This window comes from Homalodisca vitripennis, chromosome 4, assembly GCF_021130785.1.
Source record: "Homalodisca vitripennis isolate AUS2020 chromosome 4, UT_GWSS_2.1, whole genome shotgun sequence".
NCBI classification, from domain to species: domain Eukaryota; kingdom Metazoa; phylum Arthropoda; class Insecta; order Hemiptera; family Cicadellidae; genus Homalodisca; species Homalodisca vitripennis.
This window is the reverse complement of record NC_060210.1, coordinates 47,529,642-47,555,336: the sequence shown is the minus strand read 5'-3', so window position 1 is coordinate 47,555,336 and position 25,695 is coordinate 47,529,642. Positions and strand designations below refer to the sequence as shown.

The window sequence follows — 25,695 nt, the reverse complement described above, 5'->3', positions numbered from 1 at the left end:
CAGATCATTGGTCATTTTACCCAACATTATTCACCCAGTTATAAAATCAGCAACAATCATGCTTGGAGTAAGTTACATTATCTTAGAATCTTTTGTGGATTAAGTCAGAAGGTCACAAACTATTTTCATACTCTCCTTAATAAAGCTATGCTTCTGAAGAACGACAATCAATAAATTTATGGAATAGCATCTGAAACATCTATAGCTCTCATGAAATGTGTTGTTATTATTATAATACATGAAATAAGAGCAAAAAGAGAGAAAATTTGTTATGTAGAAAAGTACTTTAAATGTAACTTAAGATGCTTTCCCATTTTAAAAACTTATAATTTATCCCAAAGTACTGAAATTGGGTTTCTCAATAAACATGCAGAGAATTGGTATTACAATCTTTAATTCTCATAGTCAACAAGTCCCCGTCTATTGGCTGTACGCACCAGCATCAAACTGTGCAAGTCTAAGGCGGACATCAATTTGATTTTGAACTCCTACCTTCATTCATCTGTATTAGAAAATTAAAACTTTTATCGCATCAGACTCTTATTAAAATAAAATAAGGTAATGGAAAATATTCCAGTTATATAAAACTATCAAACTACTAACAGTGGAATTTCTCTGTAGACGATTAGACTACAGTTAAATATTTGGTAAATTATTGATAAGAGTACAAAACTAATACAGAAATGTGTAATATTACATTTTACATAATAATATTAAAACTTAGAAAAATATACATCAAGATTTAATTTAAATTTATAAAAATTGAATGCTTATTGAAAACTTTATTACATTAGACTAGAGTAACGAAGCCATATTACATCAGTGGGAGGATCATATTATTAATAAATGGTGAGACTTACTAATTTATTATTAAAGCTTACAGATACATTTTTGGATCATAAATTTCTGACAACCTTTAAAACTCTAGCAAACAAAAGAAGATACCACAAATTTAGAGCTTTCACAATGTACACATAAAATGGTCTAAAAAGTGCAGAAAATAGAAACGCAATCTTAATTCATTCAACATTTAAAATAATTACACAAATTCTACCTGCCGAAGTCAGATGACAATGATGTTTATGTTCCATTGATCATAAAATAAGTGTGATAATTTACATGTGTTAATTTTTCAAACCTTTTCTTAAAAGACGTTAAAAGATGAATAATTAGTACCACATAACAACAATTTTTAATAATTCTTGTCTTGAAGATAAAATGTTAATGTGAGTAAAATATTACAAATAAATAGATACTTTGAAATAAAAGGTTTCTTTATGTCAATTCAACATTGAATAAAATTAACATAACAGATCCCACAAAACCTGCATATAGCGTAAATAAGGTGAAACATATTTAAATGTGAGCAACAAAAGAATTACTTTCTTCAAAATTCCAAAATAAAACTGGTTCAATTAACTATCTTCAGATTTACCAGTATTAGTGGATATACTCAATATGTTAATGAAACTATTATGAGAATGTCAACCATTTCAAAAATATGCTCAAGCTATATAATAAACTAATCAATTAATACAAGCTTTGCTAGTTTAATTTTAAGACCACTATATTACTTACTCTGGATAATTGGTAACCCAACATTTATGACAAAATTAATATCTGGATTTAGTATAAAGATACTTTATTAATTTGATTTCCAATGCAATTTCCAAGTAACATTACTTGAAATTTGTGGATCATAAACATAAATTCTTACTTTACTTTTTGAACTTTCTAAATAATATATTATTAAAATTAGAGCTTTAAAATACAGTCCCGCAAAATCATGTTTTTATGTAATAAATTATAATTTGAATTAATCAAAAGAGTTCTAAACTATTCAAAAAACAACCATAAAATTCTTACAAAATTTAAATAATTACAATAAATAAAAAATATGTTTCCCTCCTCATTACTATAAAACAGACTGGATTTCCCCAACTACTTCTAACATTTACGTTTCAAAAAATGTATAATAGTAATAAATGAAAGAAAATTATATAATTATTTACAAAAGGTGCCATAATTTCATAGACAATCTAAGTATTTACATTGTTTTAAACCAAAGGGAATTGACAATATGACAATCTTAATATATTTAAGTTGCTGAAAAATTATATTTAATGTTTATATTTGATAATGGAGGATTAAAATACTGCTGGAGATTTATAATTGATCGCTAAATGGGTTTTATATAATAAATACTGTGTCTTTTTCATAGTCAAACATAACTTATAGGCATAAGGAATAATAGCAAAATGGGTCCTTTGTAGTAATTGAGTTGAATTAGTATTTTATACAACTAACTCAAATTGAATTATTTAAGTAAAGTATAATATATCTACAAAAGTATAAATAATTTCATGGCATACTCAGGATGTCAAAACCTAGAGTAGACATTTAAGAATTTGTTACAATTATTCTAATTATCTTGTTTAAACATTCTTTAAACATAAGATGTGAATATGTCAGCAGTTGTCACATGCAGGACATACCATGTATGTCACTTATGCAATCCTTATACATACTTACAGGTAATGTTTCAGTCTGTATTATTTTTAAATTGAAAGCCCCTAGCTTCTGACGATTTAAGGTTTTTTGTTACTTTATATTTATATAAAGATAGCACCACCTAATTAATCTTTCACTAAAATGAATTATAATTGAATTGACTTTTTATTTATACATACTATATTTTTTAGTGTACAAGTATTATATAATTCTGTTATTTTAGTTTATGAGGCTGTGTTTTATTTTATTTATATGTTATATTCCTGTTATTTATTTAAATTTTAAAATAATATTTACCTTGTCGCATGATTGTTTTGGCAACTTCGCGATTTGGCTATTAAATTTGTCTATCTGGGCTTCTGCTAGTTTTTATATTTAAACATGACTCATATCAATGCTTGTGTAAACTTTATGGCAATAAACATATTCTTATTGAATGTTTGAATATGGAATTAATTCCCTTTCCAAAGTTAAAGACACTTAGAATATGTCAGTCCTAATAAACACACTGCGTAAAAAACAAAATGTCAACTTATCCCCTTGTAGTGGCAGTCATGGGTTTGAAATGTTGTAGTTTTAGAACGTTGCTAATCTAAGGTAGCCAAAAGTTGCTATTATGTTTTTTTTAAAACATATACATTTATAGCAATATATGAAAGTAAACCAAGCCTATGGCTGAAAATACATGGCGCTCACACAATCTAGGTTGTCCATGTTCATACACTAAACCTACCATGAGGACTATCAGAAGAAAAGAGTCAAGCTAGTTATTTAGTGTTTTTATTTACACTAAATAATATTTTAATTGTCTGGTTGTTCATACAGTAATAATTGTTTATAAACAGTTACAGAAATAACAGGAAATAAAACAACTATTTTCATTGGATTTAGTAGACTAAAACAATAATTATTTATATTGGCAACAAATGTGTTTTTACACTCCAGAAAAGATATTACATTCTGTATAACATTAAATAAAAATACTAACATTAATTAACGATCATAAAGCACATAAAGAGCCCACTGCTCTGACTGAGCTGGCGGTGATCTTACCGCCAAGCAACACAGCACTTTTACATTATTTTTAGTGGTAAATGTTAATGATATATTTAATACGCATCCACTTGTTTTTTTTAACTTTTTCAATATTTTTACATTAATGCAAAAAAGGGATTAGACATTTTTGTACTTCATTGTTTAAACAAATACTTTACAAGAAAAAAAAAACATTTAAATGCACATTATATCTTTAAAACGAGACATCTCCCATAATACTAGAATCAAAATTAAGGAAGTAAAAGTGTAATAGGTTTAAAATTATTTTTTGGGGAAAAATCAGTTACTCAATGTTGTTCCAACACAGCCAGCTCCTAAGCTCAATATCTGGTAGACAGAGCACTGTGTAACACTACAAAGTTTATTAATCAGAGTAAATGCGGCTTTATAACCATGTGATTTGTGTGTTTTGTGTATATCAAGAAGCAGTACACAAAACAGAAACTAATGTTTGATATGGTACCTGAATCATGTCGATAAATGATTTTTATACTGGAACACAAGAAATAGTGAAAGCACTCCCATAAGTTGCACAAAAGATAGATACCTGCCACTACTAGAGCTGATGGAGGATGTTGAAAAACACTGAACAGTTGTACTGTAAAGGTCAACAACCACAAGTACTCCTTATGGTTCCAGCAAGAGCTACTATTCCAATGTAACTTTTAAAACTACAATGGAGAGGGGAATAAGAGCACAAGAACTAATCACAACAGTGACAAAGCGACACGAGACTTTTCTCACCTTCATTTCAGTTGCAATTAAAATTAATTTAGTTGATAAAAAGCCACGGCAGGCTACTGTTCGGACAGTAGCGTTTCCATTCCAAAACAGCAAGTGTCTACTGTAGGCGAGTCACGAAATGACCCCTGCCCTTATTGCATAACGGTAAATTAAAGGCGCTAATCACCTCTCTTGAGACGAACTAATATTGTGTGCATTAATGTCGCAGACATAATTACTGACTTAAATGCATGCAAAATAACTGATAACACTACAATACACAGCTGCATCGTGTACTAGGCCAGGGGTTGTCTCATGACTCACCTACAGTATCTGGACAGTTGTGCTACCATCTTTGAATATTTCCAAACTTGTTCTCTATGAAGTATACCTACTTTCTGTTACCTCCGTTCAGCCTGTAAATGCAGGACTACTGTCTGGACAGTGTCTGTGAAACACGTACACATATGGATGCTTAAAATGTCCTTTGTAAACGAATGTCTGATATTTTCCATATTAAAATTAAAAACAATATTTTTCTGCAACTTTTATGTGGAATAAACGCCACAGTGTTGTGCCACACCACTCTGCTATACGTCCAGATAGTTGCATTTCATAGACAGAACCATATAAAAATCAAATCACCTAAAGCATTTTTGGTCCCTTTGGATATCACTTGGTAAGTTATTACGATTTTACACTTACTTTTAGAAAAATGTCTATGCCAAAAATATCGCATTGATAACTTATGCATAAGAACGTAATATAGTCTAATATTATGGTTTTATATAATATATATTATAATGAAACAAAATAGCACCCAACTGAATGAAAACAGTGAGTTTGAATTGAGTTTTGTCGTACAATAATACATAAAGGGGCCTTTTGTCACTGTTTCATCACTGAGATCCTATCTTCTTATTGCATCATTTTTGGAACTTGCATCAATAATTCTCAAGCTATTTAATAATGTGATTACACAGAAGATTAATAACCTAATATTACTCTGTATTAATTCTACAACTACAAGATTTGAAAAATGTGTAATGTAACATTAAAATACAAATTTCTTAAAAAAAAAAAACAGTAAACAAAATTTTGTAAATTTAAGCTCTATGAGTAAGCTAAATCAATTTCCCTCACAAGTGGATGGATGGGACAGGCTGGAGAAGAGTGTAAGAGAGACATGAGTTTAGTTTTACCCTTTCAACGACTTTGCCTGCTTTATTTTTTAGAAACATTTGCGCTGTCTTCTTTTTACTTATTAAATAAGTCAAGATTTTAAATATTGTACATAAATAATGGTTTCATATTTAGTTCTAAAATAAAATTATATATATAATTTTTTGAATTTTGTTTATTGCACCGTACTTATACAGTTACAAAGACACATCCAGCACAGTAATTTAGTTTTAGAGTTTGGAATAGGATAAATATTTACTGTATTATAAAAACAAAAAATTTAAAGCGTAATAGTTGTAGCGAAGTATTTAACATTTTCATTATTATGTAGTGTCTTAAAAAGTAAACCACAATAACGGTAATGAGTTTGTTGTAACACGGTTTTTTATATTACAATTGCATATCTGGCGTTATTCTTCTGAAGTATTTTAATCTTTTTTGAACTAGCTTTTGTAATGCTTTTAACATCATCTCTTAATTATGTAATAATTTTGATAAACATACCTTAAATCGGATTAAATTTAAATAATTTTATCCCGAAGATTCTATGCGTTCTATTACTGCATTCATTTTTATATGTGTACAAATATTCCTTCTATTACCTGCCACTTAAAGCTCACTACTTAAAGAGAGCAAGTGACAAATTCGGCAGCTGTTTGGTTAACATTTCTAGTCTTCTGTTATGATACAAAATGAATTGCAAATTGCCACCTAATTAATTATTGCAAAATAGTATACTGAAGGAATAAAAATGCGAGATGGAAGAGCAGATGATTCAGAGTAGACACTACTTTCATGTTGACTTGTATATTATATTATTTATCTTGTATATTATATTTCATTTGTAAAAAAAATGTATACATAAGTTTTTATTTTCTTTTATAACATAAAAAAATTAAATGTTTTGTTCGAGTGGCATAAAATAAAAGTGTTTTCAAAAAACAACATTTTGATCTCTACGTATATTTTATGCTTTGCTCAATAAATAACTGTACAGGATAACGATTTAAAGTCCATTGAAAACGTCGATTTGGTGTGCCACTTAAGCCGGAGGGTTAACATTATCCAGATGTAACAGATTTACTCTAAAAAAACAATACATTTAAACAAAATCTCATTATATCAATGTAACATGACCAGATCTCTGTGGAAGATAAGTTATTAGAAAGAATTGAGAGGATCTAGTTTTTTATTGAGTTTAGATATCATGCCAATTCCATGCCTAAAAAAAGAATAAAATGGAATCAGTAATTTAAAATTATACGTTATGTGGAATTAAAATTAAAAGAAATAAATATAGTAACGGATGAACTTTTATCTTTGAGTGAGCACATGATTCTTAAACTAGAACCTAATGTACTTGAAATACAATAGAACCAAATGTTCAGAGAAGTGTTCAGCCTAGAGCATGACATTTATGAAAGTGTGACTACAATTACATCTCCAAGTTTATCTTTAGTATGAAGGCCATGAAATATGGTAATTTATTGCTCTGTATTCTATTCCCTTCTGCTGAAAAGCAATGACAGATGGATTTAAAACTTATGATTATATTGTATTCTTAAAATCAGTTATTACCTAATTGTATGTTATTTTATATTACATATAATTCAGTGTTTACTACATTTTACATTCATCCTTACAGTTACCTGCTAATCAAAGAATGATCTTGAAATCCACACTATTTAAAAAAATTTACTTTAGATCTTTGAAATACTTAAAACCCAAAATCAATCTCAATAATAAAAATCAGATTTGAAAAATTGGTTTGTGACGTGAATTTTAGGAAATGGTAGTAAACAGTCACATATTATTTCATATTAAGTTAAATCATGAATTTATAAACCATTTCATGCAAATGTTTGTCAAGTACTTTTAGACAATAGCAAAACAGTCAAAACCACACTGTCAATCTTATTCATCAAGTAAGATGTTATTGCACTATCTTCATCATTTCTTTAATAAATTACAAAACACTAATTGCATGAAATATTATGGCATTACAATTATAAAAAAATTTATATTGATCCTCACATTGATAATTTATGTGAGAATTGAAGTTTTTATCAGTACTAGTTTAGAAGAATTAAGTCAATTCGTACTGGAAAGTGTAACTGGCAATATAAAAAAAATGTAATTAACATGAACTAAAAAAAAGTAAATTCTTGTGGCAGGAAGTGTACTTATCAGGGAAAATGCACCCAAACGTTTAGAGAATTAAACCATCTTTACGACTGCCCTTTCATATAACAAGCTAATCTGTGGTTGCATTACAATATTTTAATAACTGAATACAAAGCTATTACCAATAAGTATACAGTTCCATGTACATAATTTTCGATAAATGTGAAAAACTTCAACTCTTTTAGTGACTAAATTACTAAACATTTTAAAAAGTAGTAAAGGAGAATAAATCAGAAACCTGACATCACCCACGAAAAATTGTTAATTGAAGGACTTCAGTCAACACCAGAGGATACATGAATACAATTTTCTTCAAGACTATGATAGTACAGATTTCATTGAATAAGGATAAAGCAGCGTTTGATGTTAGTAAAAATGATTAAACAAGCCTCCTTTATATCCAGATTTAGTTTTTAAACTATTTATTTTCCCATTATGTTAAATCATACATTAGGAATTTAATAAGCAAACCTGAAGGAAGAACGATGTGAACAATCAAGGAACTTAAATAAAAAAAATTGAAAATATAAAATTAAAAGATTGCAAATGTCCGTACTACTTCTGCTTGCTCGTTGAATAATAAAAAGTATATGTCATTTTGCAAGATCAGACTACAAGTAGAACACTACCCATCGTCTTGTGAGTGTTAAATTAAATACATAAATACAACAGTAAAAATGTTTTTTTCACTCAAATTATATGAAACCCTTGAGTGAAATTACATTAGATTCGTATTAGCTAGACAGCCCCAGTACCTACACATACCTACTATTTTAATGGTCTGTTTCAACACATTTTTACATAAATAATGCTAAATATGATTTATTATGTGTGTATATAATCTAAAATTTTGTTCATAATGATTGTGACTTATGCAGATTACCAAAAGTATAAAATAATAGAATTCCAGAGCAATAATTATTAATGAAATAAACATATAATTGAAACAGTCTTCACAAGTAACAGATTTTATTTCAATTATTTAGGAAAAGAAAAAAAACATGGCAGAGGCTGGTTTTTCAATTAAACAAATCTTACAACAGCCAACAAGATTAAGGTTACTACTAATCAAATCCTTTTAATCACCAACAACAAAATATATTATTCTGTTAAAATATTTACACTCAAAATATATATAAATATATAAATTCATTTAGTTCACACCAAATTGACGTCACGCCTTACAAATTAATTGTCAATTTATTTATAAAATTTAACTGAAATAACCTTGCGCACTAAGTACAAATCATACTAGTAAAAATAATTCAATTGTTTATTTTACAAACGACATACATTCCAGTATGGTTACTCTTTATCGCAAGTGTTCCATACATGTTTGTTTAAAACCATCAAAACATTTTATAACGTGATTTTGCATTTAACGTCTTTCTCAAATCTTACCGAAGCTCACTTCAATAGAAGAGGTAGAGTCCAGATATTTCATATGAAATTGAATTTTAAAGTGTTTAGTTACGCCGTATTAGCAGTCTTAAATTATTTATTACATATCATTCCGTATAAGTCCACTTACACCTCTAGTTACCAAACAAAGTTCTAAAGTTTTTATGGTACACTCCAATGTAAAGTTCAAAGTTAAAGAAACACTAGCACTGAAACTGTGTCTGAGAATGAAGGCTTCGGTTCCGTTACTGGCTCACTGTCCTGTTGTTTGCCAAATTGTTTTAAAATGTTTCAACTTGTTTCACTGTCCTTTTTCAATTATTGAAAGAAAAATAACGGTTTCACTTTGGTGAAGTTCTTTAACTGCACTTCAGTCACATCACTGCACTTTACAATCTGACGCTCTATACAACTAACAGCTACCCTTGTGATCAGTATTGACAACATGTACGCTGATCTCAAACTACTTACTTCAGAGAGGTTGTCACTTTCACAAAACCGTGTAACTATTATAATTGGTGAGATTACAAAAAATAAATTCTTCCTAAAATAATTGCATTGAATAAAGTAATAATAGGTAGTACATGTTGTCAAAACTCAATCATAAGACTAGCAATAATGCGATTCTAAAATTCACAATTTTCTAATAATAATATTAAATCATTTTAAAACACAAACCAACCAATACCATTAAACAAATTATAGAACAATATTACGCCAAGTAATAAGATGATTAACAGAAATTAAACAAAATAATGTAGCCAAACAAAGAAACTTAACAATCTGTATCAGACACAAAGAACAATCTCCTTTTGCAGCATAAAATATATAAACAAACCAAGTCAATTTATCAAACCAATGTGAAATTTTATAATAAAATTAGTGCTAACAAGGGTAAATCATTTATTATTAACACAATCTGGACCTTGAAACTAAAATTTGTATGATAAAACATATGCTAACACTATTTACAATGACCCTCAAGTTTTCCAAAATTGAAATTAACTATTACAATAAATTAATGTTGTTAATTTTGTAAATTTTGAAATAATTTTAAACATACTAAGCCTATCCCAATGAAACATCTCTGTGTACTAAACATCACCAGTTTGCTATGTATTTAGTTTAACTTTAACAAATATAAATAAGTAAATGATAGTATATTCTGTTACTTTCATTTATAACATGTATAACAACATCTATATTTAACAAAATTTAATAATTTAATAAATAATTGGAATTGAAATATTTTGAAAATTTATAAAAAAGGCAAACTATCAACAATACCATAATTACATGAATCTAAAAATTAATAATTATTCTTTCAGTAATAATTTTATTTACAGCTGCAAAAGGAGTTCTGATAAATTTAAATACTAAATGCTTACTTGAATCGGTCAAAACTATTGCATATTATGTCTTAGACAAGTGCAAGGCTACACAACAACAAAACCCAACAATAGAGAAATAGCTGTTAAATATGACACCCAGCTGACATCAATGGTGCAACACTGAGTGGGACAGGAGGATGGCCAAACTATTCAAAACAATTGTACTATATTGTAAAAAATTACATTACTGAAACTTTAGTCAAACAGTAATTCATATATTTTACTTTATAGAACATGGTTTAGGTATCTAATAGGATATAATGTAATGAAGCAAAATTTAAACCCACAAGAAACTTGATATTTTAAAATATGTGTTTACCAAAACAAAGATTATAATAATTTTCTGATTAAGTAAGTTTATGTTGCACTTAAAATATTTATATGAATACCAATTATATAAAACCTTTTTTAATTTAAAAATTAGAAAACCTTGATTTCATACATTGGTTATGTTAATACATCTAATACAACTAGGTAATAATAATTTTTGATAATATAAAAATCACTATATGTACAATTTGTGTCAACAGATTAATAAAAATTTAAACAGGTAAACAAATAATTATTCCAATTTAAGTATACAGTGAGGTTGAGCTTAGATTAAAAATTGTGATAATTAAGTCAATGTTTAAGAGTCTATAACTGGCAACATTGGATTGAGAAAATCTATATTATAAGTTTGAGAAAATTGAATTTGAACTGTATATGAAAATGGGTTTGAAAGTTATACTTCATGTTATTTGATACTAGAACCTCTGTTTATACCAAAATAAAACTTCCACCAAGCACTTAATATTAAAATGTATGAAAACACTGTACTACATCGTTACAAACAAAACACTAATTCCAGCCAGTTTTTTTTCACTACTAAAATGTTGTGCAATCAAGTTTATCAATAGCCCAATAACTTTAATAAATTATGTGACATGATCTATATTTGATACACTGAGAATAATTTTTGTGATTAAAAATAGCTCACTGATTCCCAAAGACTTGAAGTTTAATCAAATCGTTTCTTATACTGAGTTATCTTAATTTCCTTTTGGATTATCAGAGTTTCTACTACATAAGGGTCATTAAAATTTAATAGTTTACTAGTGCAGTATAATACGAAATCTCTTCCCTTTGTGTTGGTTGGTCCACTATAACACACATTTTAACTAGGCAAACAAAATGATGTTTCAATTACAGTAATAATAAAAATCATATTTAATTATTTGTACACATTTTTCTCTCTTGAATATGAAATAATATGAAGATGCATTCTTAACTATCATGGTGCATATGAATTTTAAAGTTATTTATTAAAAACCCCTTGATTAATTAAGTTTTACGGCAAAATACTGTTTGACAGATAATAATACGTAAGTTTCTTGAAGGAGTAAAACAAATTTCTCTATTTTCAAAAGAATTACCTATCATTGTGACTGCTATAATATTGTTAGTCACTATAATATTGGTATTATTATCAAACAAATTTAATTTTATCATGCATACATTTAATAAACCCACGAAATTGCAATTAAGAACAATTTTATTGGAAGCTTCTTATAAATAATTACAGCTAATAACAAAAATACATAGATATTTAAAGGTAAACAGTGGCCATCCTCTTAGGAGAGAAAGAACAAGCATTTACTAAAACCTAGGCTTTCCTTCTCCTCCATCTGAATACAGTAAAATTAGAAATAATATTGACGATAACTTTTATTAATATAATATATCTAAAGATTGATGGAGAGGGGCCAATTCAATTATTCCGAGCTCCGCCACCTCTGCCACCCCCTCTACCTCCTCGGCCAGCCCCACTGCCACCTTCTCGTTCCTGCAAGCATAAAATTATAAATTAATAAAAACCTTATTTTCTTCATTTATATTTTTATCAGACTTACAAATAGAAAAAACAATATTGTTATCCTGTGGAAACATGGTGAACTTTTAACACTTAAAGTTTCAATGGGAAGAAGAAAGTGACTTCTGACCATATCTATACTTCATTATTATTATTAAATATACACGAGGTATATTTTTCAGATAAGATCCTTTGTGAATGTCAGCACCGTATACATGTGTAGCTGCTACCAGCATACTTTTGTGTGATTTTAGATGTCAATTGTAGTCATATTCTCTGTCTGTCTGATGAGTTGTAAAGGTTTTTAATACATTCTTGAAGCTCATTTCTTATTGGAAATTATGTATTAATTTAAACAAACTCTCCAATAATATAAAGTTTTTATTTTTGTGAGGACTTTCGTACTCAATGAGAACATTGTAATATACTACTACTATACACTTTAAATAAACGGTTATACTTAATTTGTATTCTGATGATTACAGCTAGAAATAATAAATAACTCAGTATGATACAAATGTGAACTTTAATGATGATAAATTGACATACAGGTTTGAATTTTGAAACAAGATGGAGGATACAATAATGGTAAATTTTTTAAAATACAGTTCTTAAATTTTAGGGAAGGGTGGTCGTGCTGGCTTAATGAAATAGAAATATTAGGTATTGTTTTTAATAAAAGATGTAATTTGAAAAATAATTTTGTTAATTTTTAATTATATTAATTTTGAATTGTTAACCAAATCGAATGTTCCTGGGTTTTATATTCTTCCAATGGATCACTGTTAAATTTAAAAGGAATTTTCTCACCCAATGTCTGTCTTCTGCTTCTCTGTACTTCAGTGATAATATGAATTTAATAAAGTAACCTTTCAAATACTGCTGAATAAATGTAACCAGTTTCTTTATGTTAATGTAAATGTCTTAATGTTAATCTTGCTTCACTTCTTCTATATCCATCTCCCCTCTCAACTTTTAAACCTCCGCTCTCTTCACTCTTCAACAATCATCCCTGCACACTCTATCACTGACTTTAGTTCACTTTATAACTTTTGAGTTTTATATGTAATAAGGAGAATTTTGATTTTGTATTTATTATTGTTTGTATTAAAATTTGAGACAATTTATAATTAATTATTCCTTAATTGTTATTACTAATAAATTTCTAAATTAAATTAAATATTGAAATGAATGTGAGATGGGTGTATGAAATGAGTCATTACAATATCCCCTCAGAAACCATGTGAAATAAATGAACGTGGTTTCGATACAATGACGAATGAATAGCAAATGATACATATAGATGTGTGATACTTAAAGAGAAGGATGAACCACATTAAATGAGTGAATTAATTGATGATCTTACATACTATTTAATAAATTGAATTAACAAACAAACAATAGGGAAAAAGAACAAAATTAAAATTAGGGTTATGTAGTATTTAAGCAAAGCCAGCGAACAAAGTTATAAGTTTCTTAGTATACAATAAACAAACATTAGATCAATGGCAAATATTTACTCAATGTCAAAGGACATAGTTTTTTTTTGGAAATACACATTAAATGAATTGTGTACCGAATAGCGGTATACTTTTGCACTCACAAATTATTATCCCCTTCTAATAGGAAAATGTTTATATAGTATTGATTAAAAGTGTCTATGTCACTGGTGTATAGTTACACTGTTTATTTGGGAAAATAGTATTACTTTCACACAGGTCCCAACGCGATAACTTCAGTATCTTCTGTAGCTTTGTTGACCGAGTTTTTATATGGTTTCAAAGTGGAGATATGATAAGGTCCATATACATGCTCTTTGGATAAATCAGAAATTTGGTAGGTACTTTTGCTTCTCTCGATTATGTTAAGGTTCTCCATGCGTTGAATCACAGTTTGTACAGCGTCTTGGTATGCTTGAGGTACTGGATAGGTTAATGATTTAAAACTTTTAGGATTTTCTATATTTAATTCGTGTTCATATTTAGTGCAACATCCGGGTTTGTCTGAGAAAACGTCCCTATATCGGTAAAGTAGATTGATCAAACATTGTTTTTGTTCTTCATTTATGTAGTTAGTAGGGATTAGAGTTTTCACTATACCTTCCACCGACATATTATCTTTTGATGATGTGTTGTGCATCAATGTAAGCCTTATTCTCATTATTAATCTTGTTATCTTCCCATTGTTTTATAGTGCCATACTCATTAAATGTTGACTTTGAGTCATTAAAATCTTCCCTAAGCATAACGCCTTGTTGAGTGGTGATTTCACATAAGTGCCCTTCATTTATTGCCATTACAAACTTCATTATAACATTTGTATTGTTTATTTTCATATTTATTGTATTATTATTATTAAAGTTTAGCTCTGCTTCCCATAATACTAGCATATCCATTCCTAAAATCACTGGTTTGACAAGATGCGGTACTATAAGGAATTGTATGTGAGTAGTCTCGTCAGCTACTGTGACAGGTACATATGACTCTGTTGATTCGTTTTGAAATGTTTCCAATAGCAGTTTTAATGGTAGTATTGGCTAGAGGCAGTTCTTCAAATGGCTTTAATGATTGTTGGTTATCTTTAAACCAAGACTTTGACAAAAAAGTAATAGATGATCCGGAATCAATTAAGGCATTAGTTTCTACATTATTAATTTTGATGTTAATTTCTGGACATCTTATTTGTATAGGATTAGTTATTAGTGAATTTTCTATTTTTTCATCAAAAAGGAAATCTTTATCACATATTATGTTGTTAACTTGAGATTCACTACTAGGGTTATAGTTTGAAGAATAATTCTGATTTAAATATCCGAGGTTGTTATTTTCTAGCGCTGTAGTTTCGTATTTTATTCCTGGTGCTATGTTTCCTCGGTTCCGTTCTACAGCGCGCAGCCGTTTCCTGCCGCTGGAAAGTCTTCGCTGCGGTCGTTGCCGGTACTAGAAGGTGGCTTTCGAGCATTTTCTTCCTGCCGCACGATAGTGCATACTTGTGCCTGTTCTGTGGTGGGGTGATGTCTATCGTTTCCTGGGTAGTAGTGGGTATTCTGTCGATTTTGGTAGTGGTCTTTGTATGGTTGTGTCTTATTCTTGAATTCATTATCATTATGACTGTTGTATGGGTGGTAATAGTTCTTGTTATGTTGGTTTCGATCATTATAATGTTGATTTTGTCCGTGATATTGATTCCTTGGCTGATATGCTCTTTGTTCAATGTTATTATGTGGTGTGACTGGGGATTGATGAGATTGGTGAAGTTTCTGGTGTATTGGCTTATAACCAGATGAATTGTGATTTTGGGATGAAATTATTTTATTCTGTTTTGGGCCGTCTCGGATGTCTTCTCGTTGTAGTAATCGTTCGAACTCTTTAATGGTGTTAATGTTTTGAACGCTCCGGCTGTCCTGAATAATTTGTTCAAACCGTTCCGATAAAATGGTCACGATTTCTTCTTCGGTTATTGGTGGGGTAATCGATTGTAGTGTGATAACACGCTCGGTGAAGTATTCAGCACGAGTCAATGTTCCATTATTCTTGTAATGTTCTGATTCTATTTTTGCACGTATGCCACGTTGCACATCACGACTCCAATATTTCGTAGTAAATTCGTGTGCAAAATCCTCCCAGTTTTTAATATCGTGTTTTATTAATTGGAACCATCGTGACACGTGACCTTCGAGACTACTTTCTAATATGTCAATGAGATGTTCAGTGTTGGATGTGTGTGTAAGTTGCACACGACCTATATTTTTTTCGTAATACCTTCTAAATTTTTATAAAAATTCCATTGGACTGGTAGAACATCCGTTGAATTTTGGCACTTGTCTATCTATAGAATCTCCTCCGGTACAAATGACTTGCAATGATCCACATGGTTTCGTCTCAATTTCAGATTTAGATTTTATATTTTCTAATTCACATTCATATTTATTAATACACTCGGCTAGATTGTTTATTCTATTATGGTTGTTTTGGATTTGTGGTTGAATTTCATTTATAATGGTTTTGATTTGCATTTTATTTATTTCCTCGTTTTCATGTCGTACTTGGTCAATTGCATGTTTTATTTCAAAAGTAATTTTATTTTCTAGAGTTTGATTTTTGTTTTGTACCGATTCTAATATCTTGGATTGTTGGTTATTCATCTGTTGGTTTACAAATGTCTTATGTTCTTCAAAACTATGATTTAATTCATCTCTAATGCTGCCAGTGGATTTTTTAATTTTCAGGTCTATTTTTTCACGGAATTGATCTTGATTGTCCCTTAAAGCGTTCAATTCATTGCGGAATTCAGTTTGATTATCTCGCAGTTCATTAATTTGTCCCTCGAGTGTCTCCCTACAAGTTTTGATTTCATGGCTAAGTTCGATTTTAGTTTTAGAAATACAATCACTAATGCGTTTAGGTTTTCGTTTAACTCAGATTTAGTGTTAATCAAATTTTCAGTAAGTTGTCTTAAACCGTTCATGATAACATGAAGAGCTGTCGATTGGGATTTGTAAGCGATTTGCTTATTTGACCTGTCACTGCCAATGGCATCAACTGATTGAGTATAATGAGAATGTTCAACTACAACGTTTGGTGTTGAAGGCGCAGTAGCTCCATCTTCACGTCTCTGCAGAGAATTAGGGAAATTTACCGCGTAGGTGTTGGTAGCACTGTTTTTATTCATCCGTGATTGGTTGTCGACCGCTGTAAGAATGTTGACTTGGTTAGCGCGAGGAATTGTGGGCGTTTGTTCTGCTTCTTCTCTCTGTCTGCTTTCATCTTCGATACCGGGATTAATGGTTTACGCTTAGCATTTGGTTATTTTCCATATTATCTGTTGGAAATGGGTACCGTTTAGGGTATCTTAAATTAAAATCACAGGACATTAATTGCGATAAAAGATATGAATAATATTACAGGACTAATGTATTGTTAATTAAATGTTTAATACGGTGAGTTATTAAATAACCTAATTCTATAGTCTATTGACAGACAATATGAATAAATGACAACTAACTACTTAGTACTTATGTCTAGGCTATTCTTACGATCTAGAAAATTGTCTCAAATCAAAGATTATTAATATTTCATTAAGTCACTACGTTGGACGCCAATTTTGTAATATACTACTACTATACACTTTAAATAAATGGTTAAACTTAATTTGTATTCTGATGATTAGAGCTAGAAATAATAAATAACTCAGTATGATACAAATGTGAACTTTAATGATGATAAATTGACATACAGGTTTGAATTTTGAAACAAGATGGAGGGTACAATAATGGTAAATTTTTTTAAATACAGTTCTTAAATTTTAGGGAAGGGTGGTCGTGCTGGCTTAATGAAATAGAAATATTAGGTATTGTTTTTAATAAAAGATGTAATTTGAAAAATAATTTTGTTAATTTTTAATTATATTAATTTTGAATTGTTAACCAAATCGAATGTTCCTGGGTTTTATGTTCTTCCAATGGATCACTGTTAAATTTAAAAGGAATTTTCTCACCCAATGTCTGTCTTCTGCTTCTCTGTACTTCAGTGATAATATGAATTTAATAAAGTAACCTTTCAAATACTGCTGAATAAATGTAACCAGTTTCTTTATGTTAATGTAAATGTCTTAATGTTAATCTTGCTTCACTTCTTCTATATCCATCTCCCCTCTCAACTTTTAAACCTCTGCTCTCTTCACTCTTCAACAATCATCCCTCCACTCTCTATCACTGACTTTAGTTCACTTTATAACTTTTGAGTTTCATATGTAATAAGGAGAATTTTGATTTTGTATTTATTATTGTTTGTATTAAAATTTGAGACAATTTATAATTAAGTATTCCTTAATTGTTATTACTAATAAATTTCTAAATTAAATTAAATATTGAAATGAATGTGAGATGGGTGTATGAAATGAGCCATTACAACATCTTCGGACATATTCAGTTGTGTGAGTCCGAAGATGTTCTCATTGAGTACGAAAGGCCTCACAAAAATAAAAACTTTTTATTATTGGAGAATTTGTTTAAATTAATAAGGTTTTTAATGTTAAAGAAAACAGAACCATCCTGTGTGAATCACCTTTTCATGTAAACTATTAAGAATATGGATGGATTTTTAGACTTCATCATTACAGACAATGCAAAATTGGATATCTCATATACTCCTAGTGTGCCGCTGGCACTTGAGTGATTCGGACGTGCTTGCATCGTGTTCATTAAACAACCTATCTGTATAAGGAATCTCCAAACTTTAGAAGACGAAGATACTCCTTGGCCAAATTGTCAATGAGATGTCTTGCTTGATTAAGCTGTCCCAGCCCAAGCTTGTAGTGGACTTTATCATACAGAACATTCATCAGGTCAGCATAAAATGGATGAATATTATCCAACTTAGGAAAATCCTGGATGATTTGAGGCAGACGATCATGAAAGTTTTGTTGAGTAAACTTAATTTTACACATATAAAATGAACGTATGCGTGATATTTTGTAGTTTTTGTGAATAACTGTAGGAGTTTTCCTCTGAGTCTTTGACAATATTATGTTGATGAAATCCTTTGAAGTAGGGATAACAGCAATTTTCTTGAAATTGTACAGTGGCATTTTGGTAATATTATTTTAACACAGTATAGCTAAAATATTTTGATCACTAGTAGTCTTCAAAGAAAATAACTCATCTTCTCCCAAAACCCAACTTTGACAACACCACGTTGTCGAGAAAAAAACAACTATAAAACTACACCTGCCTTATCTCGTCAAGATGAGTAGTAAATTTGCTATATGTTTTGATCCGTTACCCGATAATAGTGATTTCGCCAAGTGCTCTATGTGTAATTTGTGTTTCCACTTCGTCTGTGTGGATATTGCCCAATCGACATGGAGCTGAATGTAAGTTAAGAGAAGGGGTGCCTGGAAATGTAAGGTGTGCTGCAAGCAAGGTAAAGGCAAAATAAAGAACCTTCATTGTCAAAGGATCTAATTTCTAAATTGCATGAGGAATTTTTGGTAAAAATGGGGGAGACAATCAAACAACAATTTGCCATTTATGACAAAAATCTTTCTGTCAAAATAGCTCAATTTAAAAAATCTACAGATTTAGTTTCTTCAAAAATCAATGATTGCAAAATCAAATTAAACAGTGTTCTAACTCAAACAAATTTCGTTAATAAATCCAATGAAGAATTAAGCACTTAAGAGACAGTTAACTAATGCAAAACACCAAATGGATGAATTGAACAGTACAATAGGAACAGAAACCTGCATGTAGATGGAGTTCCAGAGGTCACCCAACGAAACATGACCGATATTATTATGAAACTGTCGGATAAATTGGACGAAGAAATAATTTTTAATAAGGATATCTAGGCAATCCATAGAATTCCAATCAGGCATGCTTGCGGTCCAAAGCCGATCGTAATACAGTTTAAAGCAAGATGCCGTGTTGAGCAAAACGAAAAAAGCTGGTCTTAAATCAACAAACTTTGCTGCAGGTGTTCCAAGTACTAATGTTAATATAAATGAACACCTAACTGCGAAAAATAAAAACATTTTTTATTCATGCCAAAAGACGAAAGGAAATGGATTTTAAATATGTATGGACTGTGGAAGGGAAGATTTTTGCAAGGAAATCTGAGATAGATAGAAAAATTTGTATAAAAAAATGTATCTGATCTACAGAAGTGGGACTTAAAAGTGGACCAGGAAAACTAAATAAGCTAGTGTAAAAGTGTTAAAATTGTAATGGTCCAATGACTCTGAAACCAATGAGTGTTTACCGTAATCGTACTATATTTTGTCTAAATATGAGAAGAATCAGGAAACACTACAATGAACTTGTTTTTTTATTTAAACTCATTTATATTAACTTCAAAATATGAACCGGAGTAATTCTGAAATTCTGACCGAAGTATGGATAAAGATCAATGAGGAGGACAGATATCAGTTACCCAGTTATGACGCGCTATTCCAGTCTAGATTATGCAGCTGGTGGAGTCATCGTGTACATTGACTGTCAACTTAGCTACTCTTATCAGCTGATACTATATCCTACCTCTGAAATTAATTGTTAATGTTAGATTAGAGTTAAGAGTTAAAAATAGGTTATTGAGTTTTTATATTTTTGGAATCTATCGGAACTGTAAATACATTTTTAATCAATTTAAAAATGATTTCGAAAATATATTAAAGCTTAATTCTGACCCAGTATTGATTATCGGCAATATTAATTTATGTTTATCACAAAACAAAGGTTCTGGTCAGGATTATTTGAATTTAATTTCGTCTTATGGTTTTGAAAGTCATATTAACGAACCTCCTACCAGGGTGTGTTTAATGGGCCAGCATCTTGTTTAGATAATGTTCTCATTAGAAATTCTAAAGGTCTTCTTTTTGAATCTACCATTGAAGTATTAAATATAACAGATCATTATGGATTAAAAGTTCAATTGTATGATATTGACTGTGTAAATAGATCTGTGATTAATAGGTACTGTAAGGTTGTGGACTACGGTATGCTGAGTAGACAACTGAATATAAGGGATTGGAGTCCGGTATATGACTAACAATGTTACTTCTTGTGTTAATAATTTTTATAGTATTTATAATGTTTGTTATGATGCCCCGTGCATTTTAAAGGAAATTAATAGTAAGACCAGGAGAAGGAGTGACTAGGTTACAGATAATCTGATTACCCTTATAAATGAAAAAAAGTAATCTTTTTAAAGTTTACACTAGAAACAAATGATTTGAATATTAAAATGCAATATTAACGGTTCTCTAGAAGAGTAAATAGAGAAATGAAATATGCGAAAAGGGCTTTTTATTCTTATTTGATAGACAGGTATAATGGGGATTCAAAAAAATGTTCTAAAGAAAATTGTAAAGAGTAAAAATATGTCATTGAGTAGCATTAGGATGAATAGTAAGGAATGTTTGGTGGAAAGTAATGAGTACGAGATGGCAAATAGATTCAATAATTATTTTGGTAGTTTGGTAGCTAAATTAAGAACTGAATCATTTGAAAGTGATTAGTTTTTTGAGAACAATCAAGAGTATGAAGTGTTTTTGAATGAAATAAAGAAGAAATATTATGAAATTCTTAATGTAACTTATAATTTGCAGGACAAGCGTAGTTGAGGAACTGTTGGTATCAGTATAATTACAATAAAGATAAATTTGAACATATTTGCTCCAATAATGAATAATATCTATAATAAGTCGCTTGAGCAAGGAATATTTTGTGATAAATTTAAGATTGCATTTGTTGTGCCTATTTGTAAGGCTGGTGATGGGTATGAAGTATCTTTGTATAGATCTGTCTCTCTTATAAATACGATGGGCAAGATCTTTGAAGCGGTCGTTAAAAATAAATGACAGAAGTATTTTCTTGATAGACTTTTTTTGCAAAAAATCAGTATGGGTTTTTGCCAGGTAAAGGTACAGATCTGGCTAAACAAAAACATGTGGAAAGCATAATTGCATCAATGGATGAGCATAAATACACCGCTGCTGTGTATTTGGATTTTAAGAGGGCTTTTGATTCACTTGATATTGAAATTTTTATTGGCAAGTTCATAAAATATGGGATTGGAGATATTTTTTTGAATTGGCTTATAACTTTTTGTAAAGGTAGAAAACAAGTAGTCAAGATTAATGGTGTATTGAGTGATATGTTGGAATTACAAAATGGAACAGAGCAAGGTGGTGTTCTTGACCCCTTGATATTTTTAATTTATATAAATGATTTATTTCTTTCATTAAATTCTTCTATTTTTTGCTTATGCAGATCACACAAGACTGGTATGCTCTGCACACAGAGATATTCTAAGGAGAAATTTAAGTAAAGATATGGAGACAATATCAGAATAGCTAATTAAAAATAAGCTGCTGATTAACACGACCAAATCAAAATGCATTTTGTTCTTTCATTGTGAAAAATCAAAAATTGATTTCCAAAACAGATTTGATTTTAGGTGTCATGAGCATTTATTTATGTACATGTTGTAATATTGAAGTTGTAAAATACACTAAATACTTGGGCTTGATCATAGATCAGCACATGAAATGGGATTCACACGTAGACTACTTAAATGGAAAGTTGAAGAAAATTAATTACTCCTTGTATCACATGCGAGAGTTTGTTAGACAAGATCAATTAAAACAAGTATATATTGCATGGTTTGAAAGCACTTTGAGGTATGATATTATCTACTATGGTGGTACCTACCCAATCGTGCTACAGTCTGTAATCGTAAGTCAGAGACATGCAGTCTGCAATGTGTACCAAATTAGATAGGTTGATCAGGTGAGTCGTTTATTTACTAAAAAAAATATCCTAACTTTTTGTCAATTGTATGCACATAGTGATTTATTGTATGTGTTCAAGTATTTAAACCAATTTAAAATCAAGCAGGCAACTAGTACAACTAGATCTACACACAACATACGACTTTTAATGCCAAATTTTAAGAAAGAGAAGTGTAGACATCAGTTTAGTTACTTGGCTCCAGAACTATTTAATGAATTGCTGCAAAGTCATGGTGATGACTTTATACTGGGAGTGGAAGCTTAGATTTAAAATGAAAACACTCCAATTTGTAACTTATGAAAAGATCAACTAGTATGCCTGCTTGTTTGATTCAAAATGTATGTATCTATATGGATATCTGTAACAGAGATTTGTTATGGTTGTCTGCTCAGCATATCTGTGTCTAGTATGCATTTTTTCATTGTATATTGGCTAAGGGCGCATATTGTGCTAGCTGGGTTTCACAGGGTCTAGGTGTGTCACCATGTGCTTAGACATTGCCTGATCAGGCAACCTTGGGGGAAACCGAGGGCCATGAGCCGCCTGTTGGCTCAGTGCAATGCACAGTTTGAAGATTCAAACCATAGAAGGCAGAAGTGCATATTACCTTAGTGTTTAATTTATTTGTGTACAGTATTTATTATATATTTATTTGTTTGTAGTTTTGTGGTCTGGTAAATTGTACATTATTTATTGTTGATTCCTGTTAAATTTATATTTAATTGTTATAGCTTGATAGTCAATTTACATTTTATTGCTTGTTTGTTTATATAGTTTGTTGCACGTTACTCTATATTTATTGCTGGTTTTGTTTAGATAGTTTAATATATGTAATTTTAAAAATGTTATGAATTAGTTAATATAAATTTAAGAGTGATTTGCCCCTTATTTAAAATATAACTTTGTTAATAGGTACAAGGGAGTTTCAATGTGGTATAGATGGAATGTGTATAGCTAAGAACTTTCACAAGACTGCCAGGGATTAATGAATTGTTTAAAAAAAAGTATAAATTTTCCCTGCACACACTCTTGTGGTGCATGGGGACTGTTAATGATCCTATCTTATTATTGATTTTGTGACTCCAGAGTTAAACAACAGACAGACACTGGAAAGATTGATTATACATTGTAGCCAACCAGACAAACTGAGAACAGAAGATGATCGAGTGAAATGCCTTTTGGGAAGGGTATATAATATTTATATGAATTCATTGGTAATGCCCCTTTTGAATTAAATTGACAATTAATTAAGTATTCTTACCTCCATAAAATCTAAAACCAACCTGTGAGTTGTTATCAAAAGTTACATGAATATACTTGCTTATACACTGTTTGACTTCCAGCTACAACTTTTCACGAGGCTTTAGATCCTTTATTGAACAAACAATCTTGTCTAACATAAGCTCATCCTCCATTTGTTTAGTCACACAGACTGAGCTTCTGAAATTTTGTAGGCACATACCACAGCATGGCACAAGTTTTTGTATGCCCTTTGTCATAGAAGGTTAATGCCTGGGCTTCAACCATATGGTAACAATGTGTTTTCAGCTCGTCATCACTATTGGAAGTGTTGACCACCAAGAAAAAATTTCAGGTGTAAGAAGAAATGGCTGGGAGCAAGGTCCAGGCTGTACGAAAGATGGTTAAACATGTCCCAGCCAAATTCCTGTAGTTGTTTTGTCACGTTAGCAGTGTGAGGTTTTGACAGTGATCCTCGATGCTTGTTCTTTATTGCGTGGTGCAATTTCTTAAAGGTTTCACAGTATACACCTGCATTGATTGTTTGGCCTCGTGGTAAGAAATCAATCAGCAAAATGTCTTTTTTGTCCCAAAAAAGGTACACATAACTTTATGAGGTGTCAAGATTTGCTTTAGCTTAACCTTCACTGAGGACGTGCCTCCATTCCATCGATTGCCGTTTATTATCAATGGTGTTATAAGATACCCAAAGTTTCATCCTCTGTGACTATCAGAGAAAGAAAATCATCGCCGTCTTCATCGTAGAGTGTTAAAAACTGAAGTGAACTGCCCATCCATTATGTTTTGTGTTTTTCAGTAAGAATTTTGAGTAGGCTACCCAACGTGAACAACATTTTCAACATTTCAGTTTTTCAGTAACAATTTCATGAATTACTGATTGTGAGATTTGTGGAAATTTTTAAAAAAAAAGCACTAATTGTTAACTTACGGTTTTCTTTAAGCTTCTCTTCAATTGTATAAACTAGTTCACCAGTAATCAAAGACAAACATCCACTTCGTCCTTCAATTTATTACGCCATTCATTTAACAGTCTAACCTATCTTCTAACCATTGAATCATTCATAGTATTTTTCCTATAAATCTTTCAGATTTGCTGATAAATGTGAATTGGTTTAACTTTTTTTATATTTAGAAAATGAATCGTAGATCTGTTTTCATTAACGCTGACACTATAAAAAAGCATTACTTGGCACATGTCAGCAGCAGCGATCACTAAATGGTGTATGTCTCTTCTCCTTCAGTCAGAATAACTGCAACACATTTGCAGAACTGCGATTGCAGTGGTGCCGTAGATAGAAATAGAAACAGAACTTCCTTTGTGGACAAACCTCAAATACACATGAGACAATCAAAATTTAAAACCCCTAAATACAGTTTCTAGTGCAACAATAAAATAAGTGGTTTATTTTTTTTTATATATTTCAAAATTATTTTTAAGGTCTCCCTGAGACTGGAGATTATGCTCAAGAACCAAAACAAACTATTTCGAAACATTATCTAACATGTGATGAGGACAGATTCAAAATTAACACACTTTATATAAAGTAGTCATTTTGGCTCTGTCAATAGATTTTGTGTTAACAAAAATGAAATAAATTATATATCAAATGGAATTTATATGTTAGCAATATCTTGAAAACAGTTTGAGACACAAAATAATTGTCAATTACAAAAAGTTAAGGAAATAATAATCATGTTAATAAGCATTCAAGTATACTTGTCTTTCTCTATGCCCATAAATAATGGAGCAGTGATTTTTCTTAAGTTTAAATGGCCACTAAATGGTGTAACAAATTGATGAATAAACTAAGCTGAGATATTTATAAGACCAATTTTTGTACAAA

At 30.2% G+C, this 25,695-nt stretch overlaps 1 protein-coding gene across 2 annotated transcripts in view; it reads right to left on the bottom strand.

The window, feature by feature from the left end:
- Positions 1–377: 377 nt before the first annotated feature.
- LOC124359287 (YTH domain-containing family protein 1) overlaps positions 378–25,695 on the bottom strand; it is a 49,479-nt gene continuing 24,161 nt past the window's right edge. For both annotated transcript variants that reach the window (XM_046811905.1, XM_046811906.1), the window contains one exon: positions 378–12,273. In XM_046811905.1, the coding sequence (XP_046667861.1) occupies positions 12,199–12,273 (75 nt within the window). In that variant the 3' untranslated portion in view covers positions 378–12,198. The remainder of the gene's footprint in view (positions 12,274–25,695) is intronic.